Here is a 19646-nt window from a genome sequence, read left to right as displayed (position 1 = left end):
ATATATATATGGGCTCAAGTTCAAGGTCAATCTTTCTACCACAGAGGCTGATGATCTTTATAAGCAGGGAAAGAGGTTTGAGGAGACTCAGTCAGGGCAGCAGGCACTGGCAGGCACATGGAGGGACCTTTTTTGAGTGACCCCATTTCCAGTTCTAGTCTCTCACTCTCCTACCAACAAAGCCAGGAGAAGACTCACCATGCACTGAGTCTTCAAGTTTAGAAAGACTTCATCACTTTGGCTAGAATCACAAATACATTTTAGCATTTGCAGGCTACTCAGAAATGCATTTTGACTCTATAGACTGTTCTACTGGTCTTCTGCAGCCCACTAGGCAAGAGGAAAAAACAATTTTCCAGCAGAAGAATCTTAGCAAATACTTTATTAACACATACTGTTACATTCCTGGGCTACAAGTCCTCAGAACACTGAGCCCGCACTGAAGCCACTGTGACACATGTTCTGAGCTCTCTTCCAGCTACTTTCATAACCCTGCAGCCCTCTGACAGAACTGGGCTTGCTGTATCTTACCCTGTCCGTGTTCCTGCACGGACACAGGTCTCTTCTGCGTCATGCAGATGGCTGATACGTAGTTCCTTTGCACTTGCCATTAAACCAGAATGGAGATAAACTTAGCATCAGCTCACCAAAAGGGAATCTAGAGTCATTTTTCAAAAAAATCACTCTCTTTTTGTTCTGTCCAGGAAGAGGCTGGTGTATCTTTAGGATGAGCACACAGATTCCCACTGCCGGAATATTCGGAATACTTTCCTTGATTTTTCAGAGAGACTCTACAAGGAGAAAAGCTTGTTATCAGAAGTAAATTCTTTCAAAGAGACAAAAGATAGGTAATAGCTCTAGGACTGCTCTGGTCTATAAATTCCTTTCACATTGATCTGGACTTATCTAGGGTTGAGCAAAAACTCATTTTATATTATGCCATACATAATGCACAGCTAAAGTCAAACAGAATCAGAAGCCCATGTTCTATTGTCAGGCCACTGGTAACGTTAACTTAGCATCCAAACCTGGCTCATAGCATCCCTCTAAGTATCTGTATCTTTGTATATGATGATGACATTCCTTACTCACCATTAGTGTAGCACACAGTTTGCACTGGTTTTCATCCATGATGCTTAATTGGACCTACTTCATTATTTCTTATAAACAAGGGTTCACATTTATGTGGTACCTAGCTGGGGTTAATGGTATTACCAAAGTCTAAGTCTAAGCCAACTATGACCTTGGCTTTCTCCTTCATGCTTTAGCCAACAGAATTAAAAATAGGAGGACTCTCACTGTCACTTGATCATACCTAAGAGGAGCTCTGACATTCTAAGAAATGCCATTCCAGGGAGACAAAGCAATTCATTAGCAAAGTTCTCAGTAAATAAGAACACTTGGTTCTGTCTTTGAAAGTGACACTAATGAGGAATTATTCCCCAAGGCAAGGGTCTAGTGATACTACAAAGGATATTTACAAGATGATCCATAAAGTTACCTTAAACTTATATAAAATGCCATTTCCACTGTTTCCTTATCCTTTTTTTTTGAGACAGGGTCTCTCTGTAGTACCAGCTGGCCTGGAACTCCCTATGTAGATCAGGCTGGCCTCGAACTCAGAGACCCACCTGCCTCTGCCTCCTGAGTGCTGGGATTAAAAGCATGTGCAACCATGCCCCGCCCTCTTTAAATTCTTTATTCTCAGGTCATCAGGCTTGAGAGCAGGCAACATTACCACTGAGCCATCTCCCCAGCTCATTTTTTTTTTCCTTAAAAACAAGAGGAGCTTTAAAGTCAGAAACCCAGGGCCTTTTATGAAGCAACTCCCTAAAACTGCATCCCACACCAGAAAAAAAAAAGCCTGTGAAGTTTTTTTTTCTTAAACTCACTATGTAGACCAGGCTGGCCTCTCTCACAGAGATCTGCTTGCCTCTGCCTCCCAAGTGCTGGGATTAAAGGTGTGTGCCATCATGCCCAGCTGTGAAGTTTCTTTTTAATATCACAGAGACAGAGGGGAATCTTAATAAAAATTGCCAAGACATTATTTCCTGAGAGAATTTGTAGACAAAGACAGGCTTAACATCTCCAGTTTGAGTGGTGGGCCATATCATGTCTTTATTCCCAAGTCTGAGTGTTTTTTGAGATAAGGTCTCCTATATAGTTCAGGCTGGCCTCCTACTTGTGATCTTTCTGTCTCAGCTTCCTGAGTGCTGGCACGCAGGTGTGTCATCAGCCAAGGTGGCTATGTGGAGGTCAAAGGACAACTTTCAGGAGTTAGTTCTCTCACTTCACCATGTGGGTTCTGGAGATCAAACTCAGGTAATCAGGATGATGGCAAGTGCTTTTACCCTCTGAGCCATCTTGCTGGCCCCCTGATCTAATTTTTTTTCTTTCTTATTTTTGAGACATGGTCTCCCTGTAGCCTCAGTTGGCCTGGAGCTTGCTATGTTGACCAGGCTGACCTCAACCTCACAGAGATCTACCTGCCTATGCCTCCAGAGTGCTGGGATTAAAGATGTGTGCCACCATGCCTAGCTCCTAATCTAAACATTTTTAAATTGAAAAAAAAAAAAAATTTTTTTTTTTCCTGAAAAACTTTGGAAATCCTTCTACATACTTAATAAGGGCACTAAAAATGTACACTGTTGGGCTTTTAGCATCACTATAGCTCCCTCTGGTGGAAATCTTGTGACCTTGTCAAACCATGAATCTGGGAATGCTGGTTAACAAGTACTACTGTACTTTGTCCTTGAAGGTGTAGAAGTCAGAAACTGTTATATTTATGCCAAACTCCGAGGCAAATGTGGAACTGAGCCTGCAAGGGAATGCAGAGCCAGTTCTCAGGACTCCTTTCTGTCTACCCTGTGATTTCCATTCTTATTTTCTCAGATTTTCTCTTTTTTTTTTTGATGCTTTCGCATTTCTTGTCTGTCACTGCAGCAGCCATGACCATGATGGCTAATGCTGTCCAGAGCACATGACTGGACTGTGGGAGAGTAAAGTAACATGTCCGACATGAAAAATGAAACCATGGTTTGGTGTCAGAACATAGAGCTCCAACAGCCAAGTCAACCGGCCAGGTTCCAAACCCAAGTGGCGGCAACTAACAGAGAAAGCAGCTGCTTTGCAATGTGAGGCCGCAGCAGCTGCCTATTCGTCTATTTCTGCTTCTCTATTCCTTTCCTACTTTGAATTATTTTAGCTGGAGGAACAAAGAATTTATCAGAACACGATGGAATGCCATATGCTAAGCTGAAGAAAGCTTGAATTGCTTCTATGCTTTTTTTCTCTTGAAAGAGTCTAACTTGACTTAGGAAGGCTGAAGGCAGATGCAGGGTACTAATTATAGGACCGGCCTCCACTGTGAGTGCTATGCATATGTAGGGTAATGGCTAATCTCACCAGAGAGTCCGTCTCGGCTGGCTGGTTAGACTGCTTGTGGGCCAACAGGGTGGTCAACACGGCTTTCCAGCCTGGCTCTGGTGGGGTGCTGGGAGCATCCAGCTCCGTACTTCCATTCTCCCTAGTTTCTTTGCCAACTGTGACATTCACCCAAGGGCACCAATCTCTATGCTGAGAGGTGGGATCAAAGAAGCTTCGGGAAGCAGTATCCTGAGGGAGGAGGAAAAGACACAGTATGAATGAAAGACAGATGCTAGGTCTATTCAGGGAGGCATTGCAATTACTCACCAAGGACAGACTCTCCCAACTGCCTATACTCTTAGTTTTTATGTTCTTCTTTATTACTATATTATTACTGATATTATTATTTGTTTTTTGAGATGGAAGTCATACTATGTAGCCAAGGCTGGTCTCAAACTCACCATCATTTTGCCTCAACCTTCCAAGGATTTTCTTCTTCAATTCTGCCCTTTAATTTTCCTCTCATTCTTTATTTATTTATTTATTTATTTATTTATTTATTTATTTATTTATTTATTTTGGTCTTTTTGAGACAGTCTCCCTGTAGCTCCAGCTGGCTTGGAACTCACTTTGTAGACCAGGCTGGCCTTCAACTCATAGAGATTCGCCTGCCTCTGCCTCCCAAGTCCTGGGACTAAAGGCGTGTGCCACCACACCCAGCTTTATTATTTTTATTTTATATGTATGTGTGTATTACCTACATGTGTGTAAGTGCACCCATGTTGTGCAGTGCCCAAGGCCAGAAGAGGGCATCAGAGTCCCTGGAACTGGAGTTACAAGCCAGGTGGATGCTGGGAATCAAACCTGGGTCCTCTGTAAGAGCAATCAGTGCCCTTAACCGCTGAGTCATCTCTCTAGCCCCCCTTTCCTCTCACTTTTAAAAGTTCCCTCAACCTTCTCCCCTTTTCGTTGAGACGTGGTCAGTCTCATTGTATAGGCCACAATGAGGATGAATTTGCCATCCTCTTCAGCCTATGAAGTGTTTGGGGTTACACAATTGACATTTTACCTTTTAAGCATAGGGAAGAACATTCTGAAAAGGATTTTAATCACACAGTAAATAACTCAAGAACTGACAAATGGGATTACTCAAAATTAAAAGGCTTCTGCACAGCAAAGGAAACTATCAGCAGGGTGAAGAGACAGCCTAGAGAATGGAAGAAAATCTTTGCCAGCTTACTGTAGACAGAGGTTAACACCTAAAATATGTAAAGAATTGCAGAAGTTAACCCAGAAAACAAAAACAAATCTTCCAATCAAAAAATGGGCTAATGATCTGAAAAAGATAGTTCTCAAAAGAAGAAACACAAATGGCCAATAAATATTTCTAAAGTGTTCAACATCCTTAGCAATCAGGGAAATGCAAATTAAAACTATTTTGAGATTCCATCTCATCCCAGTTTGAACAGCTAACATCAAGAACACAAATAAGGGGCTAGAGAGATGGCTCAGCAGTTAAAAGTACTGGCTGCTCTTACAGAGGACCCAGATTTAAATCTCAGCACCCACACGGCAGCTAACAACCATCCATAACTCCAGTTCCAGGGGATTTGGCATCCTCTTCTGACTTCTGTGGGCACTGCATGACACGGGTGCACTCACAGGCAATACACTCATATACATAAAATAAAAATAACTAATAAAATATTTTTTTCTTTTTTTGGTCTTTTTGAGACAGGGTATCAAAAAGACCAAATAAAGAAAAAAAAGAAAAAAAAAAGAAAGAAAGAAAACAAATAACAAATACTGGTGAGGATGCAAGGAAAAAGAAACCCTTAGTTGCTGCTAGTAGGACTATAAACTGGTACAATTATGGAAATCTGTTTGAGGTCTCTCAAAACACAGAAAATAGATCTACCATATGGCCCAACTGTATCACTCCTGGGTATAAACCCAAAAGACCCTGAGTCTTACCAACAAAGATGCTTGTACAACAATTAAAAAACGGAACCAGCCTAGCTGTCCATCAACAGATGTGGAGAAGAAAATGGACAAGGTTGGGTGTGGTGGCACATGCCTTTCATCCCAGGACTTAGAAGCAGATGTGGGTGGATCCTTGTGAATTTGAGGCTAGCCTGAGCTACAGTGTGAGACCCTGTCTTAAAAAAAAAAAAAAAAAAGAGGGGCTAGAGAGATGGCTCAAGTGGTTAAGAGCAATGTCTACTTTTCCAGGGGACCTGGGTTCAGTTGCCAGCATCCACATGGCAGCTTACAACCATCTCTAACTCCAGTTCTAGGGGATTCAATGCCCTCTTCTGGTCTCTTCAAGTACTGCATGTATGTGATGCACTTAAATACATACAGGCATAATTCTCAGACACAGGGTTGGAGAGATAGTTCAGCAGTTAAGAGCACTGGCTGCTCTTGTAGAGGACCAGGGTTCTGTTCCCAACACCTACATCGTGGCCAACAACCGTCCATAACTCCAGTTCCAGGGGATTGGAGGCCCTCTTCTGACTTCTGAGAGCACTACACAACATGGGTGCACTTATATACATACAGGCAATATACTTAAACACATAAAAAATAAAAATTAAAAAAAAAAAACCTACCTCATCAGGTTGCTACCCTAATGCACTGCTGCCTCATTAGTCTAAAATAAAATATTACCTCTAGAATCTACCCCAAAAGAACAAATGACAAAACCCCTGAACTTCTTTCCTTTGGTCACTCTACTGTTCCTACTTCTTTATTACATTTATTGATTTATTTTGTGTGTGTGTGCTTGCATGTGTAGGTATACGGGGTACCCATCAGGCCTGGCAATAAACATCTTTACTCACTGAGTTATCTTGTTGGTTTTTTGAGACAAGGGTCTCATAGAGTACAAGCTGGCCTCAAATTCAGTATGTTGTAGAGGCTGGCTTTGAACTTTTGATCCTATCTCCACCCCCCAAGAGCAGAGATTATAGGCATGCATTGCCAATGTTCAGTTCAACTGTTCCATCTTTCAGAGTCCAGGGAGGGCTTGTGCTTGCTTCTCCATGCTGAACATACAGGCACTGTCTGCGTTGTGTGTTGTCACAGCTACCTACAAAGGTGGACTCACTGAGCTGCTGGAAGAGCAGAGGCGAGCTCGTTTGGCTTTCCTGAGAGGGCTCAAAGGAACTTCCAGGCCAGCAGAATCTCCTGTTCCCATGCTTCGGGTCACTGGGCGGCTCCTGGTGGTGGGGCTGGCAGCTTCTGGCTCAGGCCGGTCAACAGGACTGGAAGAATCCCAGCTGCGGGTTCGGGAGATAATGGGACCTGGACTTTTTTCAGCCTGAAGGAAAAGAAAGACAATGAATGCATATGAATAATGTCAATGGTTTTAGCCTGCTTACTTCTAGAAGCATGTGAAACACAGTATTTTATAGTTTAAGTAATATAAATTTAGTTTCTGAACTGTCTACAATAACTAAATATTCCTCAAAGAATACTGCTTTTCTTTCCTTTTTTTTTTTTGTTCTTTTTGAGACAGGGTCTTCCTGTAGCCCCAGCTGGCCTGGAACTCACTATGGAGACTAGGTGGGCCTTGATCTCATAGAGATCCACCTGCTTTTGCCTCCCAAGTTCTAGGATTAAAGGTGTGTACCACCAAGCCTGGTGAGTACTGTATTTCTATACTTAGTTTCTGTGATAAACTTAGCTTCTCCTTCTGTGAAGAGAAACCTATGATAGTCTTATTGATATGGTTTAAAGTGAAGCCTACTACCCATTTCCAACTTTCTATTACCCACACTCTTTTTTTTTTTTTTTTCTCTTTTGTCTTTTTGAGACAGCGTCTCCCTGTAGCCCCAGCTGGCCTGGAATTCGCTATGTAGACCAGACTGGCCTTGAACTCACAGATATCTGCCTGCCTCTGCCTCCCAAGTGCTGGGATTAAAGGCATGTGCCACCACACCCACACTTTTGGCAAGAATGCTATTAAGATGTCCACTTCAAACAAGCCAATACCTGTTCTGAGCCTGGAGAAAACGTGGCATCCTGGCTTCGGGTCATCATCCGCCGAGGAGATTCAGGCACCAGAGGGAAGCGCTCAGGCCGCCCCTCAGTGCCTGGGATGGGGGAGCCAGTCAGGCCAAAAGAAGTGTCAAGGTCAGATATGGCCAACTCAATCTGCTGGAAGCCCCAGAGACCGACCTTCCTCATACACTGAGAACATGTTATCAGGGAAAGTTGTGTGGGTTCCAAAGAACTAGGACGGAATGGGAAAGAAAATGGGTGTTTTCAAAAGTGACATTTCCATGTGACTAAATATAATGACTACTATGTTTTATTCAAATAAATCTCTACAGTGGTCCAGTAGATTGGAATCTATGCCTCTTGGATCCCTCATCACCCAAGCTTCATTATCTCTTACATTATTTTTTATAAAAAGGCCTATGGCCATCCTCAAGCCAGGAGTGGTGGTGTACGCCTTTAGTCCCAGCACTCGGGAGACAGAGGCAGGTGGATCTCTGTGAGTTCCAGGCTAGCTGAGGCTACAGGGAGACCCTGTCTCAAAAATACACAAAAAATATTTCCATCCTCAACTTTGGGCTGGAGAGATGGCTCAGTGGTTAAGAGCACTTGAGTGCTCTTGTAGAGGACCTGGGTTCAATTCCCAGCACCCACAGGGTGGCTAACACACTGTCCATAACTCTGACACCATCTTCTGACTTCCGTGGGCATTGCATGACACGGTTACATTTACACACATGCAACCAATACACTCATACACAAAAAATAATAATTAAAAAAAAAAAAAGGATCTATGGATCTGGGAGTGTTCTTGCTGGCAAAAGTACTGTGAAGTCATCCTTAAAGTAAATCAAGGGGGCAGGGAACTGAAGAACGGTTCAGTGGTAAAGAGGGTTTGGATCCCAGAATGTGCATTGAGCAGCTTACAGCCATCTATAACTCCAGTTCTGGGGATGTGACACCCTCTTCTGGCCTCTGAGAGCTCCTCACACTGTGGCATTTACTTACATTGACATGAACACATAAACAAAAAGAAATCTTAAAAAAAAAAAATAACAAAGAAAATCAAGGGCCAGCAAAATGGCACAGGAGGTATAGGTGTTTCTGTCAGCCTGACAGCTTGAGTTTGATCCCCAGAACCCACATGGTGGAAGAGAGAACCTAACTCCTGTAAGTATTTCTCTAACCTCCATGCACATGCCCCTACACACACACAAAAACAAAGGCAAAAAAAAATATTTTTAGACTAAATCAAGACTGGTTCTAACTTCTCTAAAAGAGTACACTAAACAGCTGGAATGGAATGGAAGCATAAAATGGGGCTGGGGGACTCCAGCTGCTGGCTCCTCTGATTCCTTTTATCAATTAAAGTTATTTTTCTTCTTTTCTAAAAATAGGAGGTTATTTTCCATGTACTTTTAGAAAAAGCTGCATTGTTTATAGGAAAACAAGTTCCCAGTATAAGAAATAAAGTTCGGGGCTGGAGAGATGGCTCAGTGGTTAAGAGCACTGGCTGCTCTTGCAGAAGACCTGGGTTCAATTCCCAGCACCCACAAGGCGGCTAGAAACCATCTGAAACTCCAGTTCCAGGGGGATCTGACACCCTCTTCTGATGTCCGTGGGCCCTGCACAAAATGGGTATATCTACTTACATGCACATAAAATACATACATACATACACATAAAATAAAAATATAAAGTATTTTTTTAAAAAAGAAATAAAGTAGCCGTGCATGGCGCATGCCTTTAATCCCAGCACTCTAGAGTCAGAGGCAGGAGGATCTCTGTGAGTTCAAGGCCAGCCTGGTCTATATAATGAGTTCAGGTCTGCTGGGACTACAGGGAGACCCTGTCTCAAAATGACAAAAAAAAAAAAAAAAAAAAAAAAAGTTCAGGGGTGAGCCCCATGAACTTCCTACTACATACTTTAGTTTTGTTGCTAATTCTTCTTCTTCTTCTTCTTCTTCTTCTTCTTCTTCTTCTTCTTCTTCTTCTTCTTCTTCTTCTTCTTCTTCTTCTTCTTCTTCTTCTTCTTTTTTTTTTCTGGTCTTTTTGAGACAGGGTCTCCCTATAGCCTCAGCTGACCTGGAACTCACTATGTAGACTCCAGCCTGGAACTCACAGAGATCTGCCCACCTCTGCCTCCCAAGCGCTGGGATTAAAAGCATGCACTACCACACCCGGCTTTCTTGCTAATTCTTATCCATTCCCCTATTCTGTTTCCTCCAATTTTCAATGTTTTTCCACAGAAAACATGTGATTTCCAGACAGTATTAGTGACTACTGTCATGATTCATGTCCCCAGGCAAAACTCACTAACCTACATGCCCAGCCACACAAAGAGAGAACACAGGCAGTGACATGCACTTGGATGTCCAAGCCTAATTTGCTTGTAGTTTTTTTATCATCGCTCTGGTAGTCAAGTTCATCTTCAAGCAGGTGTAGCAGAGCACTGATCTTGTCTTCTGTCAAGCACTACAAAAGGAACCAAGGTTAAAAACAAACTTCAAGTTTCAGCCACCATAAAAAGAAAACTCACTCTTAATGGTGTACCTAAATGGTACATGGTAAAAGGGCAAAGTGGTGACACAAAGATAGCATCTTTACAGGAAAAAAACCTACTCTAGGGTAGGACTAAGGTGCCACACAGAAGCTTCCTGAATTGCCCTGACCTGCTGACTCAGATCAGAAAGCAGTTTTTCTTTTTTTATTTTTTTTTAAATTTTTTATTATTTTTTTGTGTGTATGAGGATATTGCCTGCATGAAGGTGTACCCATATTGTGCAATGCTCCCATGGAGGCCAGAATAGGGTGTCAGATCCCTGGAAGTGGAGGCATGGCTGGTTGTTAGCCACCATATGGGTGCTAGGAACTGAACTCTGGTTCTCTCCAAGAGTAGCCAGTAAGTACTCTTAACCACTGAGCCATCTCTCCAGCCCCTTCCTTGTTTTTTTTTTTTGGTCATTTTGAGACAGGGTCTCCCTGCAGCCCCAGCTGTCCTGGAACTATGTGGACCAGGCTGGCCTTGAACTCAGAGAGATCCGCCTGCCTCTGCTTCCTGAGTGCTGGGATTAAAAGCATGCACCACCATGCCTGGCCTCCCTTCCTTGTTTTTAAGTACTAAACTGTTTTTAATGTACTAATATAGATTTTCTCTGAAACTTGTGAATTTAAAACCCAAATGAAAACACATTACTTACTGTTTATGGCTTGGCCTGAGACTGAATTTACTTTTTGATAGAAAAGAACTTGACAGTCTTGATTTTTGCTCTAAGCATAATAAAAAACTATGATAGGGTGTATGAGGTAGGAGTAGGGCTGCCTTTTAGGAGTAGGGCTGGTCTTTTTTGAGACAGGGTCTCTCTGTAGCCCCAGCTGGCCTGGAATCAGGCTGGCCTTGAACTCACAGAGATCCGCCTGCCTTTGCCTGTGCTGGGACTAAAGGCAAGTGCCACCATGCCTGGGTAGAGTGTTAATTTGAAGAAGCAAACTAATCAGTTTTCACTTCCTAGAATGCAGCTTGTCTTCACAGAGGACATTCAGGCTAATGAAATGGGACTGTAACTACTCAGCTTCCAAGTACAGATAGGGCAGAGCATGTCAACATTTCTATTCACCAGAAAAGAATTTCTTGTCCTCTAGGGGCTGGAGAGATGGTTCAGCGGTTAAGAACACTGAATGTTCTTGCAGAAGACCCAGGTTCAGATCCCAGCACCCACATGGTAGCTAACAACTGTCTGTAGCTCCAGTTCTAGGGGATCCAACTCCCCCTTCTGACCTCCATAGGCATTGCATAACACGGGTGCACTTCCATACATGCAGGCAATGCATGCATACACATAAAATAAAAATAATAAATAAAATATATAAAAAAAAAAGAATTTCTTGTCCTCTAGCACAGTAAGCCCTAAGCTGTCATATTCTGGGACCTTCTCTTAAATAGTTTAAATAACAAATCAAGATAAAAGAGAATTTAAGCTATTTCAGGGTCTCTATCTAATCATTTAAATGGAACTCATTTACTCAAAGCTTCAACTGTTGACTTTCTGGTGGAAACTGAAAAATCAGATGAGGTAAGCAGTTCTCTTCATGACAATTTGCATTCCCTTGTCATTTAAATAAGGGCTTAGGTACAAAGGCTGTTGGCAACTGGAGGGTACTATAATCTAGCCAAGAATGACTCACCATATTTTTCAAGTCCTCCGGCCTCAGGGAAGGAAGCTGGAGGTCCAAAAGACAAAGGCTTTGAAAACGATCTAGGAATTCACTAACAAGAACAGCAGGCTCACTCAATGGCAACATCCCAAATCGATCTGTGGGAAAAGAAAATTGGGAGATTCAGATTGGGTTGAAAAGTAAAAACATGGGGCTGGGGAGATGGCGCAGTGGTTAAGAGCTGCTCTTGCAGAGGACCTGGGTTCAGTTCCCAGCACCCATATGGCAACTAACAACTGTCTTTAACTCCAGTTCCAGGGGATTCGACGCCCTCTTCTGACCTCTGACAGCACTGCAAGGCATGGGTGCACTTCCATGCATGCAGACAATACACTCAATACACATAAAATAAAAATACAAGCATTTTTAAAAAAATAAAATATTGTTTTGATGGGTTGCAATGATACTGCCATGATCATAGGTAAAAGGTAGAGACAGGAAAGGAAGCTGCCGGGGAAGTCTGTGACCTTGGGAGTCTTCCTTTCTGCCACTGGGTGGTGGCTGCCAGTGACTCAAGTGCTGCCGCCTAATGCAACCTCAAAAGAAATGTTTAAGAGACCACCAAGAAAAATGATTCTTGTGATAGAACTGAGTCAATAAAGCCATCCTTCCTTAGGGCTTTTAGTTATGAAATGGAGTACATTTCCTACCTCTTACCCCAAAGCTTCCTGACATTAAGCTAAAGTTGATTAAAGTTGATTAGAGTACAAGAGTTCTCAGGAAAAGTTTATAATGTGACATCTTTGTGGGCTCTACAAGTTACAGCAGCACGTTCAATCTCTTTAGATTCAATGGGAACACATTTGGACTATAAACGTTAAAGATTTTGTTGTGAATATTTATTTTTATTTTATGTGTATGAGTGTATTGCCTACATGTATGTAAGTGTACCTGTGTCATGCATGTGTTAATGCACCCGCGCTGTGCAGTGCCCTCAGAGACAGAAGAGGGCATCAGATCTCCTAGAACTGGAGTTACGTACAATCATTAGCTGTGACGTGCTGGGATTTGAACCTCAGTCTTCTGCAACAGTCAGTGCTCTTAACTGCTGAGCCATCTCTCCAGCTCCTTCAGACCTTTCTAATCATCTTCTAATTTAGCATTTGGTCTAACTGCTGTTATACTAAGTAACAGTAAAACTCTGTGAAAGTAAAAGAGCAAATGGAGAATAAATTAACCCAACATGAAAATGTTTTACATTAAGTTTAAATGTTATAACTAATGTATATTTTGTGTATAAAGAGTTTAAATATGTTCAAAATATTCAGCCCTAGTAAATTAGTAATTGTCATTTAAAATATTTAAAGGAATTTGGGGCCGGAGAGATGGCTCAGTGGTTGAGAGCACTGATTGCTCTTGCAGAGGACCTGGGTTTGAGTCCCAGAACCTACATGGTGACTAACAACTGGCCATAAATCCAGTTCCAGGGGATCTACTGACTTCTGCGGGCACTGCACGACATGGGTTCACCTACCTACATGCAGGCAATACAGAAATACACATAAAATAAAAATAATAAATAAAATTTAAAAATATTTAAAGAAATTTAACTTGTAATTATTGATAAATATTAGAAAAAAAATACCATAAAAACTGTAATTACTGGACTGGCTATGGTGGTGCATACCTATAAATCCCAGCACACAGGAGAGAGACACAGGATCGGGAATTCAGGGCCATCCTCTGCTACATAGTGAGTTCAAGGTCAGGCTCTACTATATGAGACCCTGTCTCAAAAAAAAAAGCAAAACTAAAACTAACAATAAACCCCAACAAACTGTATTCATTGGCTATGCTTAATAAATTTAGGCACTGAAATATAAGTCAGTATAGGTTTTCCTTTCTCTACACAAAAGTTACCTGAATATTAAAAAACCAAACTCACACCAGTAGGATATGCTGAAGAGGCAGAGGCAGGAGGATCTGGAGTTCGAGGCCAGCCTGGGCTACATAGGACTTTTTGCTGGGCGTGGTGACACACACCTTTAATCCCAGCACCTGGGAAGCAGAGGCAGGTGGATCTCTATGAGTTCCAGGCCAGCCTGATCTACATAGTGAGTTCCAGGCCAGCTGGGGCTACAGGGAAACCCTGTCTCAACAAGACCAAATAAAAAAAACAAAACAAAAAAAACCCAACCAAACAAAACAACAACAAAAAACCCCAAAAAACAAATTAAGTGATATATTTAAAGGTTGTGTCTGAGATCTTTGGAGGAAGAATAAGGACGAGGTGGGTAATGATAAGAATAAGCATGTGGTGGTTCATGCCTGAAACCTTAGCACTTGGGAAGCTGAGGCAAGAGGACTGCCACCCTGGGCTACATAGTAAATTCCAGAAAACCTACATAGTGAGTTCTAGACCAATCTCAGCTATAAGTGAGACTGTCTAAAAAATAAAAACCAATGCTACATAGTGAAAACCTATCTCAAAAATCAAACAAAAACCAGGTGTTAAGATATAAGAGTTCAGCTTTCATGTGTTGAGTTCCAGGCACCTACACTATTAAGTAGAAGTGTTTATGAGGTAGTTGAAAATGAGTCAAGCAATAAAGAGGTCTGGAAAGGAATTACGAGTTCTTCAAGCAAAGGCAGGCTGTGAATGGGATCTAGAAAACAAGCATATCAAAACAAGAGTTGGGAACCACCAACAGATCCCTGGGTAAACCTTCATTGAAACATGGCCTGGGTCCACTGGAGAGAGATTACCTCAAATCCTCCCAGGACTGAGATGTGTTATACTATACAAGAGGAAAAAAAAACTAGGTCACAGGTAGGAAATCCCTGTTAAAGAGTCACTTTCATTTTAAGTTTCATCAGAAGTAGACAGTAATTTGTGATCACCTCCAATTGTTTCTTTCCCTCTTAGTGGTCATGGAATGATCTTAGACATCAGTGACCTTGGAATTGGCTTGAGCTCTGCTACTGAAAACAAAACAAAACACACCCATATTGCACAGACCAGTAATTAAGGCATAGCATATAAGAATGAAGTGTTGCTATGAAACCACAGCTCTGCAGAATTTTGAACATGGACTTGGTGAGATTCCCCACCAGAGGGCTCTGCTGTTGAATCTGTTTACTTAGCAGAGATAGATGCCTGTCGAACAAAAAATACTTCACACTCCCAGTTGATACTCCATTTTGGGTCTCTTATTCAGCAGTGCTTTGTGCACATATCAGTAGTTTCTGATATAAGAAAGATTGTCATTATAAGGAGAAAATAGGAGCTGGTTTCTCTTGACCCTGGTTGGGGCTGGCTTAGGCTATGATGCCCTTACTTGAGTGCTGCTGTTACACGGACACTGCTTTATTGTAGTAACCTGTAGGTTTGTATCGCTCTCATTTGGGGTATGGTGAATGGAGTCCTGGGGTCCTGTACAAACAAACCCTGTTTAACTGCTACCATCAGTGTTACTCGTTCCACTTCCTTCTAAAAGAAATGTAGGCAGAGTATGGGTTGTTCAATATGGTGGGAAAAGCAGAGTTTGGAATAAGATAGCTTCTAATTTTAGGATCTGGTTTTTTGTTTTTGTTTTTTTTTCTTTGGTTCCTTGGGACAGGGTCTCCCTGTAGCCCCAGTTGAACTGAAACTCTCTATACAGGCCTGAACCTCACAGATGCCTTCTGAGTGCTTGAGCACTGGGATTAAAGGCATATATTACCATGCCCAGCTTTTTTTCCTTCTCTGTCTGTGCTTTTTAAGAACCTATATTTATTTATTATTTAACTTTTCTTTGTTTAATTAATTAATTAATTAATTTATTTATTTAGGTCTTTTTGAAGCAGGGTCTCCCTATAACCCCAGCTGGTTGGAACTCACTATGTAGACCACACCTGACCTATTTATTTATTTTTAAGACAGGGTCTCACTATGCAGCTCCACTTGGCCTGAAATTCACTTTGTAGACCAGGATGGCCTCAGACTCACAGAGATCAGTTGCCTCTACTTCTGGAGTCTTGAGATTAAAGGCATATGCCTAGCTTATTTTTATTTTAAAAAGAGAAACAGGTTTATTTTTAATTATGTGTCTGTGTGTGTCTATGAGTATATACATGTGTCTGCAGGAGTCCACAGATGCCAGAAGAGGGCATCGGATACCCTGGAGCTTGAGTTATAGGCATTGTGAGCCACTGGACATGGGTACTGGGAACTGAATTCAGGTCCTCTGTGTCATGCAATGCCAGCGGAGGACAGAAGAGGCTGCTGGATCCCCTGAAACTGGAGTTATGGACAGTTGTTAGCTGCCATGTGGGTGCTAGGATTTGAACCTGGGTCTTCTGCAAGAGCAGTCAGTGTTCTTAACCATTGACCTATCTCTCCAATCCCCTTAAAAATTTATTCATTTATTGCCCAAGATCTATCTACATGACACACAGTAATTAAAAATACCAGATTGGTGGAACTAACCTTCTTGGGTGTTCAACAGACATACTTTGAGGTCTATATTAATTTGGTCAAAGGGACATAAAGGACACTTTTTGCTCCTTGTCCTCCTAGGTCCAGGGGACTATGAGCCTCTCTCAAAATGTCCTATAATGGTGGTGGGTCATCTGTCCTCTTGATCAATGAGGCTGAGGAGAACCCACCAGATGGACTTGAACCAGTGTCCAGTCTATTAAGAGCAGGGTCAACACAGAGGAATCATTTCCTCCATGCTTCCAACCGAAGTCAACCATGGTCGAGTAGGACCTTTGACTTATCTTCACATAGGCAGAACTGGTAAAAGAAAGGAGCCAGGGGCTCCTCCCAAGCCTATGTGACTCCTGAGGAACAGATCCTCAAACCACCTGAAGAATAAAAATAAATCGGTTTATCTGGACCAATTGTATGGCCTTAAACACCCAAAAGGAAAGTATAACCAAAGATTAAATGGGCCAATATAATTTCATAAGAGTCCATATGTATAGCTAAAGGCTACATAACAAGCAACAATGCCAGACAAGCGATACCTTCTTTTGAGTTGTTGGCCAGATTGGCCAAGGGATTCCCAGATAGTAACCCAGCATAGAACTGGGAAATCTAACAGCAGACCCCAATCTTATCCAAAGGAATATTGACAACTGATTACTGCTAGATGAAGAACAGCTGACTCTCCTAAAACAAAGACCTCTAGATAGGCTGACTAGATTCACCGGAAGGGCAAGTAGTGGGGAATGGCTGGGGGTGCTGACAACACAGCAGACAGTAGCAGGGATATCAGAGTATAAGGGCTCTAGTCAGGGGAGGGAGGCTATGGGAGGGTGCTACCTGGGAAGTGGGTGTGTAAATTAAAAAAAAAAAAAAAAAAAAAAAGGTGTTAACAGTGTTATCTGTTCTATTAGAACAGGTAAACATCACCAGTCCCATGATTTTTTTCTTAGATATAAAACTGAATATCCTGATTTATAGAGCAATTGCATGCCTTGATAGTGGTAAAGCTTTATTTTAATCTATTAAGCTTGGGACTGGGAATGAATTTGTTTCTAAATGAGAAAAATCATTGTTAAAAATTTTCATTAAATAATGAAGAATTTTAGAATGAGTTTTGCTGCAAGTGGTATTTTTGAATGAATTCAACTTAAAATTGTAGCACAGAACAGTAAATGTGTGCAAAATTAACACTGTAGCAGTTATTGAGAGGGGCGGGGAGGGGGAGGAAAGAGAAGAAAGGAGGGAAGAAAGAAGGTGAAGGAAAGAAAGAGAAAGAAAGGAAGGAGGAAAGAACAAAAGCTATATCCTATATAGTATATATATGTATATCCCATATAGTTTTATATATTTTTATATAGTTTTATATATATCCTATATAGTTTTAAAGCAAGGCTGTTTCTGAATAAACAATGATAAATGAATAACATATACTGAGATCTTATAAACCAAATAAAACATATCTAAAATATGTAGCATTTTATCATCAGAGTAACACTATTAAAGGCAGTATTTTTGTTTCCATCAAAGAAAATGAAGCTCAGAGGGGTAAGGAAATTCATTTGTGGTCACAAATTTGATAAATGACAGAGATTGGATCGGAATACAAGTCTGTCTGTCTCTAAGCCCACATTCTTATTAATGACTGAAACTGCTATTCGATAAAAATATGGTGCATTTTTAAAAACAAAAATAAATGACAGTAGAAACCACCATGTAAAAAAAAATTTATTCCTTTATTTGTGTGTATGTGTATACATGTGTGTGCAGGTGCCTGTGGAAGCCAGAGGTATTGGATTCCCCTAGAGTTGGGATTTTAAGTGACTGTGAGTCACTTGATGTGAATTCTGGTTCTCTGAAAGAATAATATGTACTCTTAATCACTGACTGAGCCATCACTCCCCTCTGGGACCTGTTTTTTTTAAATGATGTATTTATTTTTACTTGTACAGCGTTTTGATTGCCAGTATGTTTACTGACTGGTATGTGTGCAGTACCTGTGAAAGCCAGAAGAGGATGACAGAGCTCCCATATGGGTGCTGGAAGCCGAACCTGGGTCCTCTGAAAGGCCAGGCAAGGTAGTTCAAGTCTTTAATTTCCAGCACTTGGAAGGCAGAGGCAGGGGGATCTCTGTGAGTTCAAGGCCAGCCTAGTCTACATAGTGAATTCCAGGTCAGTCCTGGGATCTCTGATTCTTAATTCCCTTACCCCAAAACCCGAATTAATAGTATCTGCCTCAAAAGGCCCTTGTGAGGATTAAAAAGACTAGCATCCACATGACTAAACAGCAGGTAGGACAAATGCACTTTAAATGAAGTAATAAGAGAGCTGGAAAGATGGCTCAGTGGTTAAGAGCACTTGCTGCTCTTGCAAAAGACCAGAGTTTGGTTCCTAGCACCTATGCCGCATATAGTCCTGTAACTACGGCTCCAGGGAATTCAATGTCCTTTTCTGGCTTCCTCAGACAACTGAGTGCACTCGTGCATGCGCACACGCACACACAGACATACACACACAGGAATTTTAAAAAAAGAAGAGTTAAATAATAAATACATGAAAGTTCTTAAAAGGCAGAGACAAAAACGAGGAGGAAGAAGGGAAAAAAAAATCTCTGTGAGTTGAAGGCCAGCCTGGTCTATGTATCTACATGTCTACATGTCAAGTTCCAGGCCAGCTGAGGCTATAGGCTACAGGGAGACAATGCCTCAAAAACAAACAAACAAACAAACAAACAAGAAGAAGAAGTAGAAGTAGGAAGAAGAAGAGGAGGAGGGGGGAAGGAGGAGGGAAGAAAAAATAAAGATAAAAAAGGCGGAGGCGGAGGCGAAACTTGATGGTCTAGGGGAAATGATAAATGGGAATCCTCAGAAATACATACCTGGAGAGGGGCTGTCTGGCCAAAAGCAGAACTTTTCATGGGCAGTGCACAGGGATTTCTTGAGCTCAGCACATCGTTCCTTATCTAAAATCCATACTAGTAATTATTATAAAATCCATACTAGTAATTATTATACACTATACAGATTTAAAACCCAAAAGCCAAGAGCCTTTAAGAGAACAAACATAACTACATGTAAAAATAACTAAGATACCTCATACATATGTAAACAACGGCAACTCTATCATCTTAATTATTTCCCACAAAAAAGTTCTAAATTGAGATCCTGGACCAACAAAGGAGTTATGCCATGCAACTTATAAGGTAGGGCATCCCAAAGTATGGGCCTTCAGAATGTTGTCTTTTTCTCTCAAAGTACAAAAAATAACAATGACTGAAGCTAGTAATTACAGTGAGGGCAATCACAAATAAACCTCATAATACAGCACATTCTTGGCTTGAAAAGGACTGAACCAAGCAACTTGCACATGTGAGGCAAGTACTCTACCACTAAGTGACATTCCAAGTCCCAGTATATCTTTAAATGTGGAGAAAAATGTAATCTGTACTTTATACTTACATCTACCAAAGTCAAAGGCTGGCTGCAAGCTGGCACACAGAAAAGCTTGACAGCTGGAGCACTTAAGCATATCGCATTCAACTGTGACCCAGCCATATTTTGCACAGATAAGTGGAGACAGCTCAGGGGGCTTCCCTGCCCATTTCAAAGAGTATTCATGTTAAGAAAAACCAGACTACAGTATACAGAAATGAAGC

At 41.5% G+C, this 19646-nt stretch overlaps 1 protein-coding gene across 2 annotated transcripts in view; it reads right to left on the bottom strand.

Annotated features, from left to right (window-relative positions):
* Positions 1-351: 351 nt before the first annotated feature.
* Positions 352-19646, bottom strand: part of Zc3hc1 (zinc finger C3HC-type containing 1) — a 30798-nt gene continuing 11503 nt past the window's right edge. For both annotated transcript variants that reach the window (XM_008846348.1, XM_008846349.2), the window contains 8 exons: positions 19450-19600; positions 18870-18953; positions 11554-11681; positions 9689-9843; positions 7363-7603; positions 6476-6688; positions 3406-3615; positions 352-791 (listed from right to left, as the gene is read on the bottom strand). In XM_008846348.1, coding sequence (XP_008844570.1) covers positions 723-791; positions 3406-3615; positions 6476-6688; positions 7363-7603; positions 9689-9843; positions 11554-11681; positions 18870-18953; positions 19450-19600 — 1251 coding nt within the window. In that variant the 3' untranslated portion in view covers positions 352-722. The remainder of the gene's footprint in view (positions 792-3405; positions 3616-6475; positions 6689-7362; positions 7604-9688; positions 9844-11553; positions 11682-18869; positions 18954-19449; positions 19601-19646) is intronic.

The sequence above is a fragment of the Nannospalax galili genome, unplaced genomic scaffold (assembly GCF_000622305.1).
Source record: "Nannospalax galili isolate Female #2095 unplaced genomic scaffold, S.galili_v1.0 scaffold660, whole genome shotgun sequence".
NCBI classification, from domain to species: Eukaryota; Metazoa; Chordata; class Mammalia; order Rodentia; family Spalacidae; genus Nannospalax; species Nannospalax galili.
This window is presented reverse-complemented; position numbering and strand designations above follow the sequence as displayed.